This window comes from Gadus morhua, chromosome 12 (assembly GCF_902167405.1).
Source record: "Gadus morhua chromosome 12, gadMor3.0, whole genome shotgun sequence".
Classification (NCBI taxonomy): domain Eukaryota; kingdom Metazoa; phylum Chordata; class Actinopteri; order Gadiformes; family Gadidae; genus Gadus; species Gadus morhua.
Genome location: NC_044059.1, coordinates 3,846,608 through 3,865,762, shown reverse-complemented (window position 1 = coordinate 3,865,762; position 19,155 = coordinate 3,846,608). Strand labels below are relative to the sequence as shown.

The 19,155-nt window shown below is 47.6% G+C and overlaps 1 protein-coding gene across 1 annotated transcript; it reads right to left on the bottom strand.

Moving 5' to 3' along the window:
• Positions 1 to 5,042: 5,042 nt before the first annotated feature.
• Positions 5,043 to 18,895, bottom strand: lrrc52 (leucine rich repeat containing 52). The gene is made up of 2 exons (XM_030372707.1): positions 17,587 to 18,895; positions 5,043 to 6,939 (listed from the first exon to the last, which is right to left on the bottom strand). Exons 1-2 carry the CDS (start codon positions 18,233 to 18,235, stop codon positions 6,623 to 6,625), a joined length of 966 nt encoding a protein of 321 aa, XP_030228567.1. The 5' UTR covers positions 18,236 to 18,895; the 3' UTR covers positions 5,043 to 6,622.
• Positions 18,896 to 19,155: the final 260 nt, after the last annotated feature.

Sequence of the window (19,155 nt, the reverse complement as noted above, 5' to 3'; positions counted from 1 at the left end):
CAGAATCGGGCAGGATCTGGGCAATAAAGAAGACACAGGCTTGTTTAAACATCAGTCTATTATTTTAATAATAATAAAAGATAAAATGTCACTTAATATAAGTTACTGCAGTTTTATAGAGAGACAGAACCGCTAGCCACCACAAAGCTTGTTCTGTGTAGATTCATACAATAATAATCTGTGAGTGTGTTATTGTTGTTAGCGTGTGTGTGTGTCTGTGTGTGTCTGGGTCTTTGTGTGCGTGGCTGGGTGTGCGCGCGTGTGTGTGTGTGTGTGTGTGTGTGTGTGTGAGAGCATGTAAAGTCATAGTTAAGAGACTAGCCAGGGTCTAGAGAGAGCTATTGTAAGACCGTCATGAGTATAGGCCATGAATAAAGGGGCTTTGCGCGTGTGTGTGTGTACCTTGAGTTTGTACTGCATTGAGCACAGCACTGAGTGTGTAAGAAAAAAAGCTTCTACACACTGCAACTAGGACACGCCCTCCTGCGACCCTTCCATTCTCACAACACTCACTCACTCTCACTGTCACATTGCTAAAGTCACAAACTGATCATAAAAGTGTTCGTTCAGGTCTTTCCTACCCCCTATTCACTATAGAGTCGACCTGTTCTTTTCACCAGAAACCCATTAGCCGCTCCTGATGAGTTTGTCATCTAACCCTCCTTTGTAGAAAAATTATATTGCAATGAGCTCGTATAAAGCATCAAGCCTGAACACTGGGATAGGGATGTCTGTTTTTGGTATTGCCTCTCACACAACGGGCCTCATTGAGACGCATTTCAAACAAATATATATACGTATATAACATGTCTGTGAAATGACCTGCACTTAGAGCTAAGAAGGAAGTGAGCAGAGCGCTAGGTAGCTTCTAGCTTCTATGTTCCCTGCTGCTGGCTGCTAGCATGAGTCTAGTGTAGTCTAGTCCCTGGGACGTCAGGCCTGTGTTATGGATGCACTTCCTTGTACCTGTGTGTGTGTGTGTGTGTGTGTGTGTGTGTGTGTGTGTGTGTGTGTGTGTGTGTGTGTGTGTGTGTGTGTGTGTGTGTGTGTGTGTGTGTGTGTGTGTGTGTGTGTGTGTGTGTGTGTGTGTGTGATGTTGTAGTAGATGGTCCGACTCTTTTTACTGCGACTGCAACGTTATGATCGTGGAGTTGTCCCTAGGCCGGTCCACCGAGACCCTCTTCAAGGGTAAGGAAGCAAAGCCCATCCTGCTGACACAACACACACTCGTCTACACTCACACAATGTAATTTAGCACTAGTGTGTGTATGTGTGTGTGTATCGGAGAATGTGTTTGAGTGTGTATGTGCGTGTTCTATTGTCACACGACAATGCACACACACACACACACACACACACACACACACACACACACACACACACACACACACACACACACACACACACACACACACACACACACACACACACACACACACACACACAGCAGGTGTGTCAATGCGGGGTCACACTGAAAGTGATGCTTATAGAGTTGTTCATGTCTCCCTTTACACCGTTTTCTGCGCTTGGAAGAGAGTTCTGGATATAAAGACTCTTAAAAGGCTGGATTACTGGGAGGATTTGGCCACAGCAGCCCGGGAAGAGGAGAGAGAGGATGGATAAAAGTATTTGAACTGAAGTGCATTTGAAGGAGCTACAAGGAACAGAATGCTCACTATTTTCCCTGGAAGGCTGGACATGAATGTGTATCTGTATTATATGCTTGTTGTTTTTGTGTTTCAGCGCACGTGTGTGTGTGTGTGTGTGTGTGTGTGTGTGTGTGTGTGTGTGTGTGTGTGTGTGTGTGTGTTTCAGTGTGTGTGATCGTTGACCGGACGTGTTATTGACTTATTGCATTAGATGGTCGCTGCGCCTCATGCTCCAATATTACACTCAAGTTTATACTGAAATCAGACTTGACACACACACACACACACACACACACACACACACACACACACACACACACACACACACACACACACACACACACACACACACACACACACACACACACACACACACACGACAAGTAATGGACAAGTAATGTGTGAACTATTACTTGCGTTCTGCTTCAGCGTATACATCAGGCCCACTGCTAGTGTGTCCATCCTTCTCGCCTGGCTGCCCGCCTCCCTCTCAGAGGGGCACCTATGATCACCAGAGAGGGGATCCAAGGGTTCTTGTCCACACCGCCCCGTCTAATCACCATGCTGTCTCTGTTCTGGTGTGTGGCAGCCAGGCCATCCCCCCTGACGGCGGCCAGATTGCTAACCAGCCAGCACCTGCTCGCGGTGCACCATACTAACGTTCCATTTCTAACGATGTATTCGACTGGGGGGGGGGGGGGGGGGTCAGGGTAGTCATAAAATGTTTGTGTGAAGCCCTTTGAGACTGTGAAATGCACTTGACTAGACTTGATTCAGGAGCAAAGGGGAGGAGGAGATTTTGTGAAGAAGAGAACAGAAGTGTGTACAATGACTTTAAATAAGAATGAGAAGAGGGGAATATTTGTTTATGAAATACATATGTTAAGAGTGTCAGAGCAGAAGAGCTGTCTGTTTAGAGGGAGCAGGGAAATGTCCATGTGAACATTTGTCAATGTTTCTGAATCTCTGCCTTCTGCTCTAGGCCTCCGACCAGAGCCTCCAGGTCTCTTCTGGTGCTGCTGGACTACTGCCTCTAAGCCTGCCTCACAGTGGAGCCACTTTCAGCCACACACACACACACACACACACACACACACACACACACACACACACACACACACACACACACACACACACACACACACACACACACACACACACACACACACACACACACACACACACTGAAAGCATACATATGCATACATTGAAAGCACACAAACACACTCTCACACATGCATACATTTAAGACACACACACACACACACATGCATAAATTGAAAGCATACATATGCATACATTGAAAGCACACAAACACAAGTGCATACATTTAAGACACACACACACACACACACATAAATGCACACATTAAAAAAGAGTCACACAAAAACCCATTAATTAAACAAAAACACTACACACACATACAGAAATACACACACACACACACACACACACCAGACTGAACACACACACACACACACAAACACTTAACACACATAAATTAAACACGTGCCACACACAAACATCATACATACTTTGGGCGTACATGCATTAGGCATACATTACACACACACACACACACACACACACACACAGACACACACACACACACACACACACACACACACACACACACACACACACACACAGCAGGAGCCTTGGCTTGCATGCATACAAGCTCTGCTGGCCTTGAGGACATATTCTGCATCGCATTGCTGCACTTACTGCAGCATGCAGTGGCAAAAGGAACTGCGTGCCAAAAGCTGCTCTCTGAACCAGGGGTGACAGTGGTGTCTCCCCTGCACGGTCATTCCCACACGCAACGACTTGTGCGGTACAGCTGGACGCACATGCAAGTGACAGGAGGACATTAAAGTGGTGGGGGTTATACATAGCGCCACTTTAATATTTTTCAGTTTCTGACCTCAATATCATTCCCTTATCGGGATGTTGCCCCTGGTTTGGCGGTCTGTGTTTTACTAGAGCTGTAAAGATCTCCCCCTGACCTGTAGCCCAGTCAAACCAGCACATTGAGTCACGCATCATGCTGGGCTCCTCTGAGATCATGGAATGATATTTTTATCCGTGCCGTTTTTCCTTTTGTCCTCAGACAGTTTATACAAGGTCACACACACACACATACACATTATTTATGGGGCCTGGCGGTCCTAGCTACAGGTGCTGAGGGCCCACAGCCGATCTGCTGCTCACTCTTCCACTACGGGTGATATGCAGCCAGTCTGCCTGGTAGGGCAGCCGGGGGATGCCAAAATCATTGACTTTGCCTCCCGCTCCGTTGGTAAGTATACAGTGGATTATACGGGAGATCCAGTGGAAGCTGGGATTTTCGATGGTCCACAAGGGCACAGAGAGCAGCGGTAGAACCGCGAGCCATGCGCCTTTCAAAGCCTGCTCAAACCTTTAGGGGTGGGTTGGAGCCCCCACCTCAGGGAGACACTATCTGATGATGATAGCAGGGAGATTAGTTCTGTCCACACCGCGCTCCAGGTTTTTTTGTGCTGTGGGGTCTTTTTGCTGATGTTGATCCGAGTGCATGCACTGTGTGTGTGTGTGTGTGTGTGTGTGTGTGTGTGTGTGTGTGTGTGTGTGTGTGTGTGTGTGTGTGTGTATGTGTGTATGTGTGTATGTGTGTGCATGCATGCATGCGTAAGTGCATGTGTGCGTGCCGGTGCATGCATGTGTGTGTCTCAAGGTTGTGTTTAAGACTGCATCATGCGAGTGCGCACGCGTGTGTTTGGGTGCCTGTGTGCCTGTGCGCTAAAGAAAAAGCTGCCAATGATTAGGGCTCATTTAATGTGAAGCGAGGTTGGAATGAGAATTAACAGAGAGGAACTGGGGGTTGAACTGGAGAAGGGTGTTAATGTTACGAGGGTCTGGCTTTGACTATGCCCCGTTGCCCTTGAGATGTGGCTGTGCCTATGTGTGTGTGATTATTTGTGTGCAGGCCTGGGTTTGTATGTGTGTTTCTATAAGGAATAAGTGACAGTGACTGTTGAGTTGAGTGAAAGGAGTGTGTGTGTGTGTGTGCGTGCGTGCGTGCGTGCGTGTGTGTGTGTGTGTTTGTGTGTGTGTGTGTGTGACAGTGTGTGTGTGTGTGTGTGTGTGTGTCTGGTATCGTTGTTCTTCCGCTTGGTTTATGAGCATGATAATGTAAACTGTTTATCTTTGTGAGGGTCTACAGGAGAATGACAATAGGCCAGTGGGGGGGTCTCTTTTTGTAATCCAAATCAGTCCCGCTGGAGGCCATCAGAGGCTGTCCTGAGAGGCGCACACACACACACACACACACACACACACACACACACACACACACACACACACACACACACACACACACACACACACACACACACACACACACACACACACACACACACACACACACGATTGCTAGCTCTCTCTCTCTCAAATGATTCGGGGGGCTTGGGGTGGGGTGGGTTGGGCGGCCACGCATCACACGTCGATGGTGCTCAGGGAAAGGCTCTGTGATCGTTGTGCCCCACTTAAATACACAGGCTGGTCGTCATGTACATGGAGGTCTTGGATGTCTAGGACACAGTACCATTATGATGATGATGCACGCACCAACCCACCCACCCACACCCAAGAGCTGACGAGCCCCATTTACAAGAAGACAGTTCAGTGATGGACCTGTCTGTACTGACCTATAATACGAGGTCAAACTAGCAAGGCTCCCGTTCACATAGCACAGCATCCCCTTTAGCATGCTACGCTCCTGACGCTAATCAGTCTGACAGTGCAGACTAGCCTAGCCGACTAACCTAGCTAGTCTTCGTGTGTTCGACTTGAACGATATCAGAGGAGATGGAAACCAGCGGTACCGTTGTGTGACTCAGAGAACGTGTATACAAATATGCACAGCGAGAGAGAAACACGTCAATATGCACACACACATACAGTACAAACAAGGTCAAATACAGCCACCGACCGTCACCGCAGAACAGGTCAGAGTGATACGAATGTCTTTAAAGGGGGATACCTGTAAACACTAACACCACTCTCCGACATGACATGCCTAAGTATGCTGGCGGTGACTCGTGTTAAGGGTTCTTTAGCATGTAGCGGTGTCGTCACAAACTCAGTTTGCTTGCAGGAAGGAAAAAAATAACTATAAAATCTATACATGTTTTTTGAAAATCCAAACGCAATACGTCACAAAACTATGTCACAGCTATAGTGACTACAGTACCCAAGGAGGCCAGAGGCATTTCTCAGGTGAAGGATCTATTCTGCACAGTGTCTGGCTTGGACCACAACAGTAGGTGGCCATGATTCAGTATTTGTAAAATCTAATAGCAATTAATGCAACAAACCATATAGAGACATTACCGGTATCCCCCTTTGGTGGTCGCGATAAGGCATCACTCTCTTTGTGACCCCCGATTATCTTCTCATGGATTGTGTGTGTGTGTTGGTTGGGGTGCTATTGCTTATCAGTACTCTTAGAGGTCATTCTGTAGTCCTGAAGTGAAGGCATTTACCTTATTGCTCACCCTGTCTATCTGTGTCTTACACACACACACACACACACACACACACACACACACACACACACACACACACACACACACACACACACACACACACACACACACACACACACACACACACACACACACACACCACTCTGGCCATCATGGTAGAACGTTTATTGCCTTCCTTTCCTCTTCCCAAAAGCAAGCAGTAGGGTCCGTCCCGGGTGGGGTGTAGGGAGGTGGTGGGGGGGGGGGTTTGTGACAGAACCTTTGTCCTCAGTGTTCCGTTCATCCCTCCTGGCTTCGTCTTCTATATTGCATCCCCCCCACCACCACAATTCCCCTATCCCCTGTTTAGCTTCTTGCAGCCAACCTCCTCCTCCTCCTCCTCCTCCTCCTCTTCTTCTTCCTCTCCACACCTCCCTCCCCTCCCCGCCCCTCCTGTCCGTCCGTCCTTCACACCTGCATGCTGGGCTTGTTGAGGTCCCCGTTGCCCTGTCCGCCGCACATGCCCCCGCCGCGGTCGTCGTCGTCGTCGCTGTCCTGCTCCTCGCTCTTGCGCTTGGCGTAGCGCTCGTAGAGGACCATCAGCACGCCCATGACCCACGCCGACACCGTGCCCGCCGAGAAGATGACGAAGCCGATGGCGATGAAGAACAGGTAGTCCCAGTAGCCCAGGCCCTGGTGGCAGTCGGTGCGCAGCTGCATGCCCACCTCCGCCAGCCGCTGGCCCGACATCTCCGGGGGGTCCTGGCACACCGTCTGACCCTCGTCTGGGTGAGAGGGGGGGGTGGAGGGCGGGGGATGGTGCAGAGGGAGAGAGAAGGAGCGAGGGGGGGGGGGGGGGAGAAGGATGAGAGATGGAGATAAGAGGTGGTGCGGGGAATGATCAGAGAGGAATAAAAGAGAGGGAGAGGAAAATTATAACCGAGCCTGTTGATGTAGATAAATGAGGCTCTCAAAATAGAGTATCCATAGAGGACCCCGCGCACACACACAAGCTAATAATGCAGTGATAACCTTTGTGATAAATGGTCCCCTGAGACAGGTAACCATCATAGATTTCCTTTTAGTAATTTAGGTCTTGGATGTCTAGGACACATCACCATTATTATGGTACACACACACACACACACACACACACACACACACACACACACACACACACACACACACACACACACACACACACACACACACACACACACACACACACACACACACACACACACACCCACACACGCCTCAGACCTCCTACGTTCTCTGCATCAATAATAAACACAAACAAACCTGTATTTCCACGATAAAGAAACGCGAGTGTGTTTTCCCTTTCAAAACATCTGCTGATAATAATTAGAAATATGCTAATCGCTTCCAAGATAACGCTACGGCAGACCACTGGAGGGGCGGTGGAACAACAAAAACAGAGACAAGGGCACACTGACACAACACGCGCTTCACTTAACGGATTAGGGCCAACTAATTCACGGGTCGCCACATATCGCTCCTGCTGCGTATCTGAGGGATTACAGCAGGTGGAATGCTATCCGGCTACCCATTTTATGCGTATTAAGCGATTGCAGATTGTTACTGTGATAAAGGGCTTGCAATTACAGATCGTGACTTCCATCCATCTCCTTTTTAATTGCCGCCGCGGGCGGAGTCAGGGACCAGACAGCGCTTTGATTCAGGGTTTGTTTTAACGACGTCTGCGTAGCCAGAGAGACGGAGACGTCTCCTGCGGGGTTCTGCTGAAGCGTGAGTGGACTTTTTCCTTCTTTTTTTTAACGTCTTACCGACCAATGCACCTGTTTTAAGTTCACGCAGCATTAACAAAATAAACTAAATATAAGAAAACTCATTGTTGGATTGCAAAGTTATTGCTTGGAAATGTCACAGACCAACCACATACAAGAAGGTAGGAATGACCTTCCGTCTCTGTGTGCTACACTACTGCCACAAATGCGCCTTCTTAAAGTAAAGGGTACAAATGTCCTGTACTGACTTTGCTGTGAGCAAATAGTGTATTTTTAAAGGATCGAAGCCAGCTTTCGGCTAGGAGTCGCACACCCTAACGCCTACACTATCCTACTTTCACCTCCTGAAGCCCCCGGTTTTAGTGTGACTAGGATGTACTGGACCTCATGACCTCAGTGAAGCACCGATCACAGGCAGAACTTTCAGGTTCAGAGAGTCAAAGTTCAGCCCAGGATCTGGAGTCACCCATCTGGATGTGTTAATAAACACAACCCCAAGGAACGACTAATGGGAGAACTCAGCTGTTTAATGGGTTGAGCAAAGCATTTTCACTGCCTGAACTAAGAAATGTATTGTACCCCTTTAAAAAAAGAAAGAAGAAGCAGCCTGAAAACATTCTTATGATGTTCTATTTCTGGACCAGCCAAATTTGATGGTTATCTTGTATGCATGCTCAATACAATGCCCACTAAATATGTTTTATGTAATTTCATATCCATTTTTTACTTGCAGCTTTATTTGATCTTTCGGTTCCTTTTTCTCTCTCTCTCTCTCTCTCTCTCTCTCTCTCTCTCTCTCTCTCTCTCTCTCTCTCTCTCTCTCTCTCTCTCTCTCTCTCTCTCTCTCTCTCTCTCTCTCTCTCTCTCTCTCTCTCTCTCTCTCTCTCTCTCTCTCTCTCTCTCTCTCTCTCTCTCTCTCTCTCTCTCTCTCTCTCTCTCTCTCTCTCTCTCTCTCTCTCTCTCTCTCTCTCTCTCTCTCTCTCTCTCTCTCTCTCTCTCTCTCTCTCTCTCTCTGATGGATAGCTGGAAAAACTCCCAGACGGAACTAGAGACGAATGACTAGACAGACGAATGAACGGACAAACAATTTAATGACAAAGCGACAGACTAGCAGAGAAACTGACAGATCCATGTTTTCAGAGATAAAACCACAATAGGAGAGCAAAAGAGGGCACGCGCACACTCACACACGCACACAGACAAAAGGGTGACAGATGACCACAAAAGAAGATATAAGCTATAGGTTATAGACAGAAAGAGAGAGCATGAAATGTAGAGAGAGCGAGAGAGGCTTCTCTTTGTGAGCCTTCGCCTGGTGGTGATGAATGAATGCAGCTACCAATGTTAATTAAACTGCACTCATCTACCCATAAAGCCAAAGTTCTGAACAAGGAAAAGAGTGATGGTTGGAGGAGGTAGTGAGTGTGTGCGTTTGAGTGTGAGGGGGGGGGGGGGCTGATATCATCTCTAATTCCCAGAGTCCTTGGCAGGGAGGACGGCACACAAGCTAGAACGCGTGCACAGCTCCTGAATCCCAAACACCACCTGCATCGATGTGCAGCGTTGACCGCTTGACTAGGACAAGATGGGTTGAGTGCGATTTAAAGTCGACATGATGCGCTGGTCTGAATGCGTAGTCCATGCACCCTGCTATCCACGACAAGCTAAATAAAGTAATCGCCACCTGAACCCTGGGTAAGGGTGCGTCGTTTCTTTTGGGATAACGCTGGCTCTCGCAGTTCAATAAATGAGGTTTGGCGTAGCCTCATCAACCTTGATTAAGTCTGCCAAGGGCCTGCAAACCTCTGCACTGGACAAGAGAACATGTCAACACCGTACTTTGTGTTAACCTTTGTGAATCAATACCTCATACGTTGCAATACAATACTCAATTAAACAGTAACCTTTACCCTCTGTGCGGTCACCATTCTGAAGTAGAGCATTTGTTCATGCGGTGGCGTGCGTGTGTGTGCATGTGTCCGGGCCGTTACGATGGTGGTGAAGGGCCCGCGTTAATGTCCATTTGCCGTCAAATCTATTCTCTCTCTCTCCCGGTGTGCCTTTCAGTTTATCTCTCAATCAAATCTTTTATTTTTTCATTCAGTAAATATTGCAAGGCATTCTTAATCATTCAGAACTCCCTTCTCTCACTTCGCATTCATACTTTAAGAAAGGGAGGACCAGCTAAATTGTTCAGTTGTGAACTCTTTTTTAAATCTTTGTTTGAGGATCTTTCACAAAAATGCAGTAAATCTCTTATCTATTATAAAACATATAAAGGTGTAACATAGGCTAGAATAGTTCAAATAATTGTTCAAATTGCGAGCAATCCCAGTATAATTGTATTGGTTTTATAGTTCTGCTTCATGTTCAGACTCCTTTGTGCTTTGTAATAGCTGCTTTCCAGGGCAACCAGGAACATAAGTGTCTGAACACTCTAGTGGATTTGCTGTGAAATTGCCACAGTATGCAATTACATGGTTACACCATTACGGCATGGACAGCAAGCTGACAAATTTATGGATTCTCACAACAGGAGAACAATGAGGACAGATATTTAGGAGCACATTTAGACAAACTGGTTTGTCTAAATGATCTTTTAATTCCAGTGTGTTTTTCCGCTGTATTTATAGACGTTTGAGTATTAGCATTAGCCACAAGCTGTTGGAGACATTGTATTGAGAACAATGTGTACCAACAGTTCATTTCTGATAAGGCATGATCATTATGTAGATTTGTGTCAGCAACCTCACATTAAAGCAGGGGGAATTTTGGGCCACTAATCAAGAAAACCCTTTGATTCACGCTGGATGATTACATCATCAATCTAGCTCAACTCAAGCCACAAACCCACCAACTAACCCAGCCACCAACCAACATTTAAGCGACCAGTCAATAACCTTCATACCTGAAACATCAACAACCCGCCAACTAACCAACACCCAAACAAACAATCAACAATCACTGACCCATCAACAAACAACCTGTCAACTTACCCACTGACCAACCAACTAACCCGCAAAACAAACCAACTAATCGAGAGACCTATAGAGCCACTGGTAGCAGATAAAAAGCGCTTGAAGGGAGACAGTGAAGTTGACTTCATACTTCTGAGTGTCTCACGTTCACGAAGAGCCACGTAAAGACTCTTGAGACATGATACAGATCATTGAGTTGCCTGCAGTTTACAAGTGAAAGAAACTTTTTGATTTCGGGGGGAGGACATTCGATTGACGTGCCCAGCTATCTGAAACAAAACACTGTTCATGCTCCCCTCTCACCAAATCAATGACTACTTGCCGTGAAGGGGGACGCCTTTCTAAGGTCTAGGAGGACTGCATGTCTTGGCACAAGCGTAGGTCATTGACAGGAGTGAATGGTCTCAGATTAGCCGACTCCTATTCTGTACTCGATCGAGAAGGGTGATTTGGGCTTCACACCACATTACATTGGCTCCTGTGTTTTGCGATTATTGAAGCCCTCTCTCACACACTCTCTCTCTCCCTCTCTAGCTTTCCATTTTTCCAATGTCTCTATATATTGCTGGAAGAGTTTCTTTTGAGAATTTTGATGTGTCCGTATTGCTAATGTGTTATCCTTTGGGGTTTCCCTCTGCGTCTGGCAGGGGAAGCCGACGTCATCATGTGTGCCAGAGTCCTTTATAATTTATTGTGCAATCTTTTTCGCCGGCTTGAATTTAATTTCATCTGATGAAAGGGTGTTGGATTGCTTTTTTAAATGAAAAAAATTGAAATCAATAATAAGAAAAAACAACAACATTGCAACGTTCACATAACCACTCACTTAATCTAAACATAGTTCAAAGATATCCAGAGAAAAACCCAACCTCTTCCCATCAGTCTCGAGTCGCGGCGTCGTGCTAAATGGCACTACGAGCACGACCCTATGTACCAACTGGAGATCAGGTTCAGGTCAGTTCTTTTCCCTCATAACATCCACTCTTAATCTCCTCGTAACGTCCACACCTAAGCTGAAGGAGACATGCGTGTCCCTCCACAGCAGGTGGCCTGGCACAGAACGTCAGGTCACGGTTCGGTCGTCATGCCAGTAGACCTGTAGCCCGCGGCGAGAGCGCCACACTATGCATTGTGAACTATGCAACCTTCATTTGACCCTCAGCCCTCGGCCTCAGCCCGCATAGCGGGCCAAAGCTAGGGGACATAAATAGTAAAGGTGAACGGAACGGAAACGAACGCAACTAAACAGTGGACACACACACACACACGCTTTAAGAATGTACACATTTTTAGCCCCTTCAGTGTTTATGGGGGCTTTAGTGATGGGGCCTAAGAGCCTTGACGTCATGCCTCCGCCTGGGCATCTTCTAGATCTGACTGACACACACACACACACACACACACACACACACACACACACACACACACACACACACACACACACACACACACACACACACACACACACACACACACACACACACACACACACGTCTTGACATAAGCTTAACCCACCCTTGGACACGGCTATCAACATTAAACAGCCGCCCAGAGAGAGCCCCACACATCCCTACAGACTGTATGTGTATCCTATCACCGCCATTGTCCCTTCATCGGGACATCGAAGCGTCTCGGAAAAAGACAGTGGTTTCACGAAAAGTAGACAACCTGAGTTCAGAGCAGAAACAAACAGAGAATGGCAAAAACACAGGCTTTTAGTCCTAAATGTTAAATGTTAGGAACAGTGAAGAAATGGGCCAAGAATCTATGTTTGAGAAATAACACCATAGTTGATGTTTGTCAAAAAAATATGCCAACATCAATTGAGTCGCCTATGTAAGATGTGAAGACTATGGACATAATCAGGCACGGTGCGTATCTGTTTCTTTATCACGCAGACCCCACTTTCAGAAGAGCCATAGGTATTGTATATAATGGTTTCAAAGAGCCCAGTCAGTGAGTCCTGCTTCCCAAAAGCACAGAGGCTTGCAAATTGGTTATCAAATTAAACCAACATGAGTCAGTGCAGAGATGATTGTACACACACACACACACACACACACACACACACACACACACACACACACACACACACACACACACACACACACACACACACACACACACACACACACACACACACACACACACACACACAGCTGTGAGGGATTAACCTGCAGGGTAGACTACCAACCAGTGCTATTTATAACCGTACTAATTATTCCAATGCATATGTTATTCTGTATGGCTGCAAACGCTTACCAGGGTGGGGGGGAGTGGGGGGAGCCCCGGACCCACTTGGCCTGCCAAAGCCAAAGCATATGAATGCTGGTAAATGATGGTGCGTGTCAAATCGTACCATGTATGCATCTGTGTGTGTGTGTGTGCTTGCAGAAGTGTGAGTAAGTACGTGCGTGCACATTATGCAAAGTATTACGAGGACACCACGGGTACGGCACCGCTGTGCTCTACTAATGGCTCCAAGAAAGAGAGCGAAAACAAAGCAGTGAAGCGCATTAAGCCGGTCTGATGCTGTTGATGAAGTCGGAGGACCTCCAAATTAAATAATGGTCCAACCCAACTGAGACAGCGTCGGAAGCGCCTTCGTCGTCTCGCTGGCCGCTCGTGGCCACCTTAACGCGTCGTAAAGTGGCCGGCTAAGAATAGCCGACCTTATCTCTACCGCATCTGCACACGTTTAAATGACGTGTGCCTGTACTTTGCCGCACATCGTCCCTGTCCTCCGCGGACACATTAGTCAGAGTCACCCTCGCGGGCGCTGCGAGATCCCCCCACGCCTCGCTACGCCAGAGGGGGCATTCGGGGATCTGTCTCTTTTCCCATCAATCTGTCTCTTTTCATTCCATTTACAAATTCCTGTACTTTCCATCGCCTCCGTTTTATACAATTTTCCATTGAATGCTGATGATTGTTTATTTTTGGTGTTTGTTGACATGTTGCCAGCGACATATTAAATATGGATGTGTGGATTACTGCGTGTTTTCGCGCGTGCAGAGGCGAAATGTTATTTTGGGTCGAAGAAGGTTGTCTTATTACTACTCTTGATGAACCGTAATTTCACTTCTACACTTCTACTTCCAGACACCAAGCAAAGATCCTGTGAAGATCTACTCGCCTCTCTCCCCTTCTCCCTCCCAGTTGTATGAGTGGTCCCAAACATCAGCATACTGGCAGGTACAGTCACCAGGACTCCCTTGCTCGGAGCACCGCCTCCACACGTCGGGACACTGAAAGGTATACAGACGCAAGCATGCTCTCACACACACACACATACACACGCACGCATGCACAAACACTTCCACACCATGCCTAAGGTATTAACGTCATCAGACACCCACGCAAACTTCAGCGGTCCATCTGGGTTTTCTACCTCACCTTGTAAAACCAAAAGGAAGAGAACCAAATCTATACTGGCCACGTCTGACAAGTAGGCCAGCTCTGCATTTGATACGCTGTATGCTCCATCAGATGGTATCCTTATTGTTACTGTAATTGTTTCAGGTGATTAATTATGTATGGGCTAATTGTTTTTAGGTGAAAGGCGGTCTCCTTGTCATAATGAATGTTTTAATGGGTTTGATTGACTGATCTGGGCCACAGACGATCTCTCTTTGTATGAATATTTAACTCTTGCCCGGGTTTGGCCTCCCTCATGGCTGCGTGCCTAGGGTTGGTGAGCAGGCCAGGCCACCATAGAGCAGCCATAGGAACCAGTGGTGGCCATCCAATATTTACAGCCTCTAATCTCCTAGGCTTCAACTCCATTTTGGACGACGCTGAAACAATAAGCAATGGAGTGAACAATACAACAGGGTGCAAATACCAATGCGGCCATTGTATATTCTTATGCCTTCATTTTCTGCTCACCTTTATGCACTGTGTTGAAAACGTCACATAGAATGAGTTTTTAATCTTGGAATTGCCCTGGGATTTGAGATATAGGGATGAAGCTGTACCACGTAAGCAGCTCAAATCCAGCGGGCAAAATCCATCCAGCACACAAAGACATCTCTCTCTTTTTCTCTCTCCCTCTCTCTGAGGCTGCCCTTTCTCCTAATTCTCTATCAACTCTTGATTCTCCATCCTCGCTCCTTGACATTTGTCTCATTTCAGTTTTTAATAACGTTTATTTTATAAATGATCATTGGAATTTTATTCAGTGTCTGTGACTAAAATAAATTCAAATAAAGGCCAATAGAAAGATCAACGATCAACGACGTAGAGAAAGGCAGACACACATAATTAGGGAGGCTGTTGTGACATGCTGCATTACTACTGCTACTAGTATATACACAGTTTTGCTGGATTGCTACTTTTGCACACACACACACACACACACACACACACACACACACACACACACACACACACACACACACACACACACACACACACACACACACACACACACACACACACACACACACACACACACACACAGCTTATGAAGACCCAGAGGGCATTGTGTGACTAAGACGCACACCCCTACACACTTCAGAGAAGTGTCTTTAAAAAAGGGGTTCATGTACCCCTAGGAGATGCAGGTGGTACCTGGAAAATATTGAGAAATGTGAATCTTATGTGGTTCATTCAATTGTAAAATATTCAGAACTTTGGAATTAGTTGAATCTAAACCACGCTGATACAATTAAATTGTCTTCATTTGTTTTTGCACCACCCACTCAATATTCATGTTTGTATTAAAAAACTGACATTATAAGCATTGGTACGACTCAAAAAGGGTCCATGAATTAATAAATGTGATGCTGTAAAAATATGAACTAACAGTTCATTAACAGTGAACTAATGTCTGAAAGCAACTAGTCTAGGCTAGTGACAATTAGCTGCTAGTGCTCATGTTTACTAATGGTGTTCATCTTAAGGTCTTCATTTATACATTATTGAATAGGGTTACATGCTAAAGCTATGTAATAATGATTATTAAAGATGAACTTATGTTGATTCATACTTATTATTGTATCCTTATTCTATAGTGTTACATTTACTTTTTTTTCCCTTCCTTTGCAGGGGACTGAAATAAATATCTTATGGAGGGGGTAGATAGTCCAAATAGTTGGAGAACCAACGGTTTTAAAAGGACCACTACGTTCAATCATAGGTTGAATGAGTCTAAATTCCATCTCTGTAGTACTTTCGTATTAGTTAAAAGTTTGTGCTTTGTGTTTTGCATGTGTCAAGAGGACAGGCGTGTTAGCAACAGCGTGTGTCTATCCAGGATGGAGCGGGCGGGCGTGACACAGGATAGGGGGCTAGCGGTGGATGGTTACCAACGTTTGGGAAAGCCATGAGTTTATAGGCTGCAGCATAATTAGGATCTCCTTTCATCCTCTCCGCACGGACCCTCCCTCGGCCTCTCCTTTCCTCCCAAGTTCCCACAGGCTATCAAGGTGTCACAGATTAGTCTGTCGCAAAAGTGCATGCAAAAATAATCCTCCACATACACTTATATAGTGCACACATGCACTAAGATCCCCCCCCCACACACACACACACACACACACACACACACTCACACACACACACACACACACACACACACACACACACACACACTCACACAGACACACACACACACACACACACACACACACACATTTTCAGAGCACCATCATTCACCATCTGGACTTTAGGGCCATGCACGTGGCAGGTGGCGTGCGCGTGACAGAGGGTGTGCACGTGACAGTGGAGGCCGTGCACACCAGCCCTGCCAGGTGCACACGGAGCAGAGGAGAGGGGGCTGGCCATGCAGAACAGGTAGAAAGGGAGGGACAGGCGTCTCTCGCCCTGGGCCTCTGAGCCTCTTCAACACCACTGTCAGCTGATGACACAATAACCTCATTACGTGATCAAGGTCTTCATTAGGGTTGAATATATTAGGGGGGGTCAGATCATCCCATGGTTTGAATGTAGGCTACTGTTTTTTTTTGTGCGGCTTCAGCAGTACGGATAGTTTGAGGCAATAAAAAAATACTTTGCTAATGAAGTTGGTTGGTATGGTGATACCGAACAACAGAAAGAGATTGGGGGGGGGGGGGGGGGGGGGGATTGAGCAAAAGGGAGTGAGGGAAAGTGGCAGGCCTGTCTCAAAGCAGAGCGATTGAGCTTCACCATCTGGACGAATTGACCGAGCGCCCACAGTGAAATTAGCTAATAGAGACGATGTGACAATCAGGAGTGATAAGCCCTTGGACCGGCTCTGGCTCACAGCAGTGCTCCCTCCGTGTGTACGGCACGACGCTGGACGTAACTGAACCCTGCCAAAAGCCAAGAGAAAACATTACCCAGGCACCCAGGGGAAGGAGGACTATTGGTGGCTGACCAGGGAAGGACACGACAGCAGGCCATTATTAGGAGAGGAGGAGTGAAGGGCATTGTTGCTGAAAACGCTTTGTTATTGCATCTGTCCGTGCTCAGAATAGAGGACATGTAGCTAATTTTGTATATGGGTGAGACCCATTAAGAAACACCCCAGGAGATATGAACACCCCCCCCCCCCCCTTTTTAGAAAATGACAACGCAAGTAGGTCGGAAAAGCCTCCACAATAACACCCCCAAAACTTTTTACCTCATCTCTCCAATAAACATGGAGCGTTTAAGGGAAACATGTAGAGTGAGGTCAAAGGTTACACGTCCACTTGCATACCTTGAAACTTGAATCCCTCTATCTGCACCCAGAGACAGAGGTCTTCCGTGTCACAATCACACCGCCACGGGTTGCCGCTCAGTCCCAACGACCGGAGCGAGGGCAAGGCGATCAGCGTGCTGATGTTGAGCGCGGTCAGGTTGTTCCGACTCACGTCCAGCACCTGCAGCGCCACGTTCTCCGCGAAGGCGTCCGGGTGGATCTCACCAAGACTCGGGTTATCCGTCAGCCGGAGCATCACCAGGGACGCCAGGGGCCCGAACGTCCGGTCCTCGATCTGAAGCAGGTTGTTGAAAGACAGGTCGAGGTAGGCCAGCTTCCGGAGGTTCCCGAAGGTCGACTCAGAGATCTCGGTCAAGGAGTTGTTGCTGCAGTCCAGGTACACCAGGTCGGATAGGTAGTTGAGCTGAAGCGCAGGTAGGTCTCCGATGCGGTTGTTGGAGATGATGAGCTGCCTGGTGGCGAGAGGGAGATCCATGGGGAACAGGGTCAGATCCTGTCCGGCACACTGGACCACCAGCTGGTCATCGCAAACACATCTGTCCGGGCAGCCGGCCGTCAGAGCCGGAGACGGGGCCACCCCCATAACGAAGATAAAGAGGAAGAGAAGCCGAAGGGACTGGGCGCTGGGCTCGGGCAGGAGACGCATGACGAGGCCGCCCAGCGCGTCATGAACTCTGGCTGAGCTGGACCAGGACTCCCCGGCGATCCTCGGGCATCCTGCATGGGTCTGGGGAGCAAGGGAAGAGGCGAGACGGCTGCTCGGATGGGCTGGCTGGCGATGCCCGAATGTCTGGATGCTGTTTTTATCCAGCCTCTCTCTTCTCTCAGAAAAAGAGCAATCGGTCACTCTCTCACCCGCGGCGCGTCATGCACGGCGCCAAAAGACATCAGTGGATACCAAAGGTGACCGACCCGTTTAATTGCACTGTGGCCAAAAATGACTTGAGCTGGCTTCACTTTTCACCGACGTGATAAAGCTGTTCTCCCGGTCCTGGTTATCGACTTTCATCTTTAAGTAATAGTTATCGCGGGGGGCCAAAACGGAACGACACATTCTTCCTTTAGTTTCCAAACAGATGCCCACACCACGCAGAAGTTCCTGTATTATGCAGGCTTCCTAAAAAAATCGTTCAATGGCGACGTACCGTTTCATGCTCGCAGTGCGTCCTCTCGTTGTGCCGCTATGGCGTAGCCTTAAAATAACGTACAGGGAGATGTTTTTCAGAGCGCCGTAAGAGCGCAGGACTCCCTTACATCGGGCTCGGACAGCTTGAAGTGACTGCCGCGCGGGCTGCTCCGAATGTGTGTGTGTCTCTCTCTCGCGCTCTCGCTCTATCCCTCTCTCTCTCTATCCCTCTCTCTCTCACTCTCTGTCTCAATCACCCTCGCTCTACTCTCTCTTTCCTTCTCTCTCTGTCCCTCTCTCCCTCTCACGCTCTCCCTCGCTCTCACCCTCCCTCGCTCTCACCCTCCCTCTCGCTCTATTCCTCTCTCACTCTATCCCTCTCTATCCCTCTCTCTTTTCCTCACCCTCATTCTCTCCCTCCCTCCATCTTTCCTTCTCTC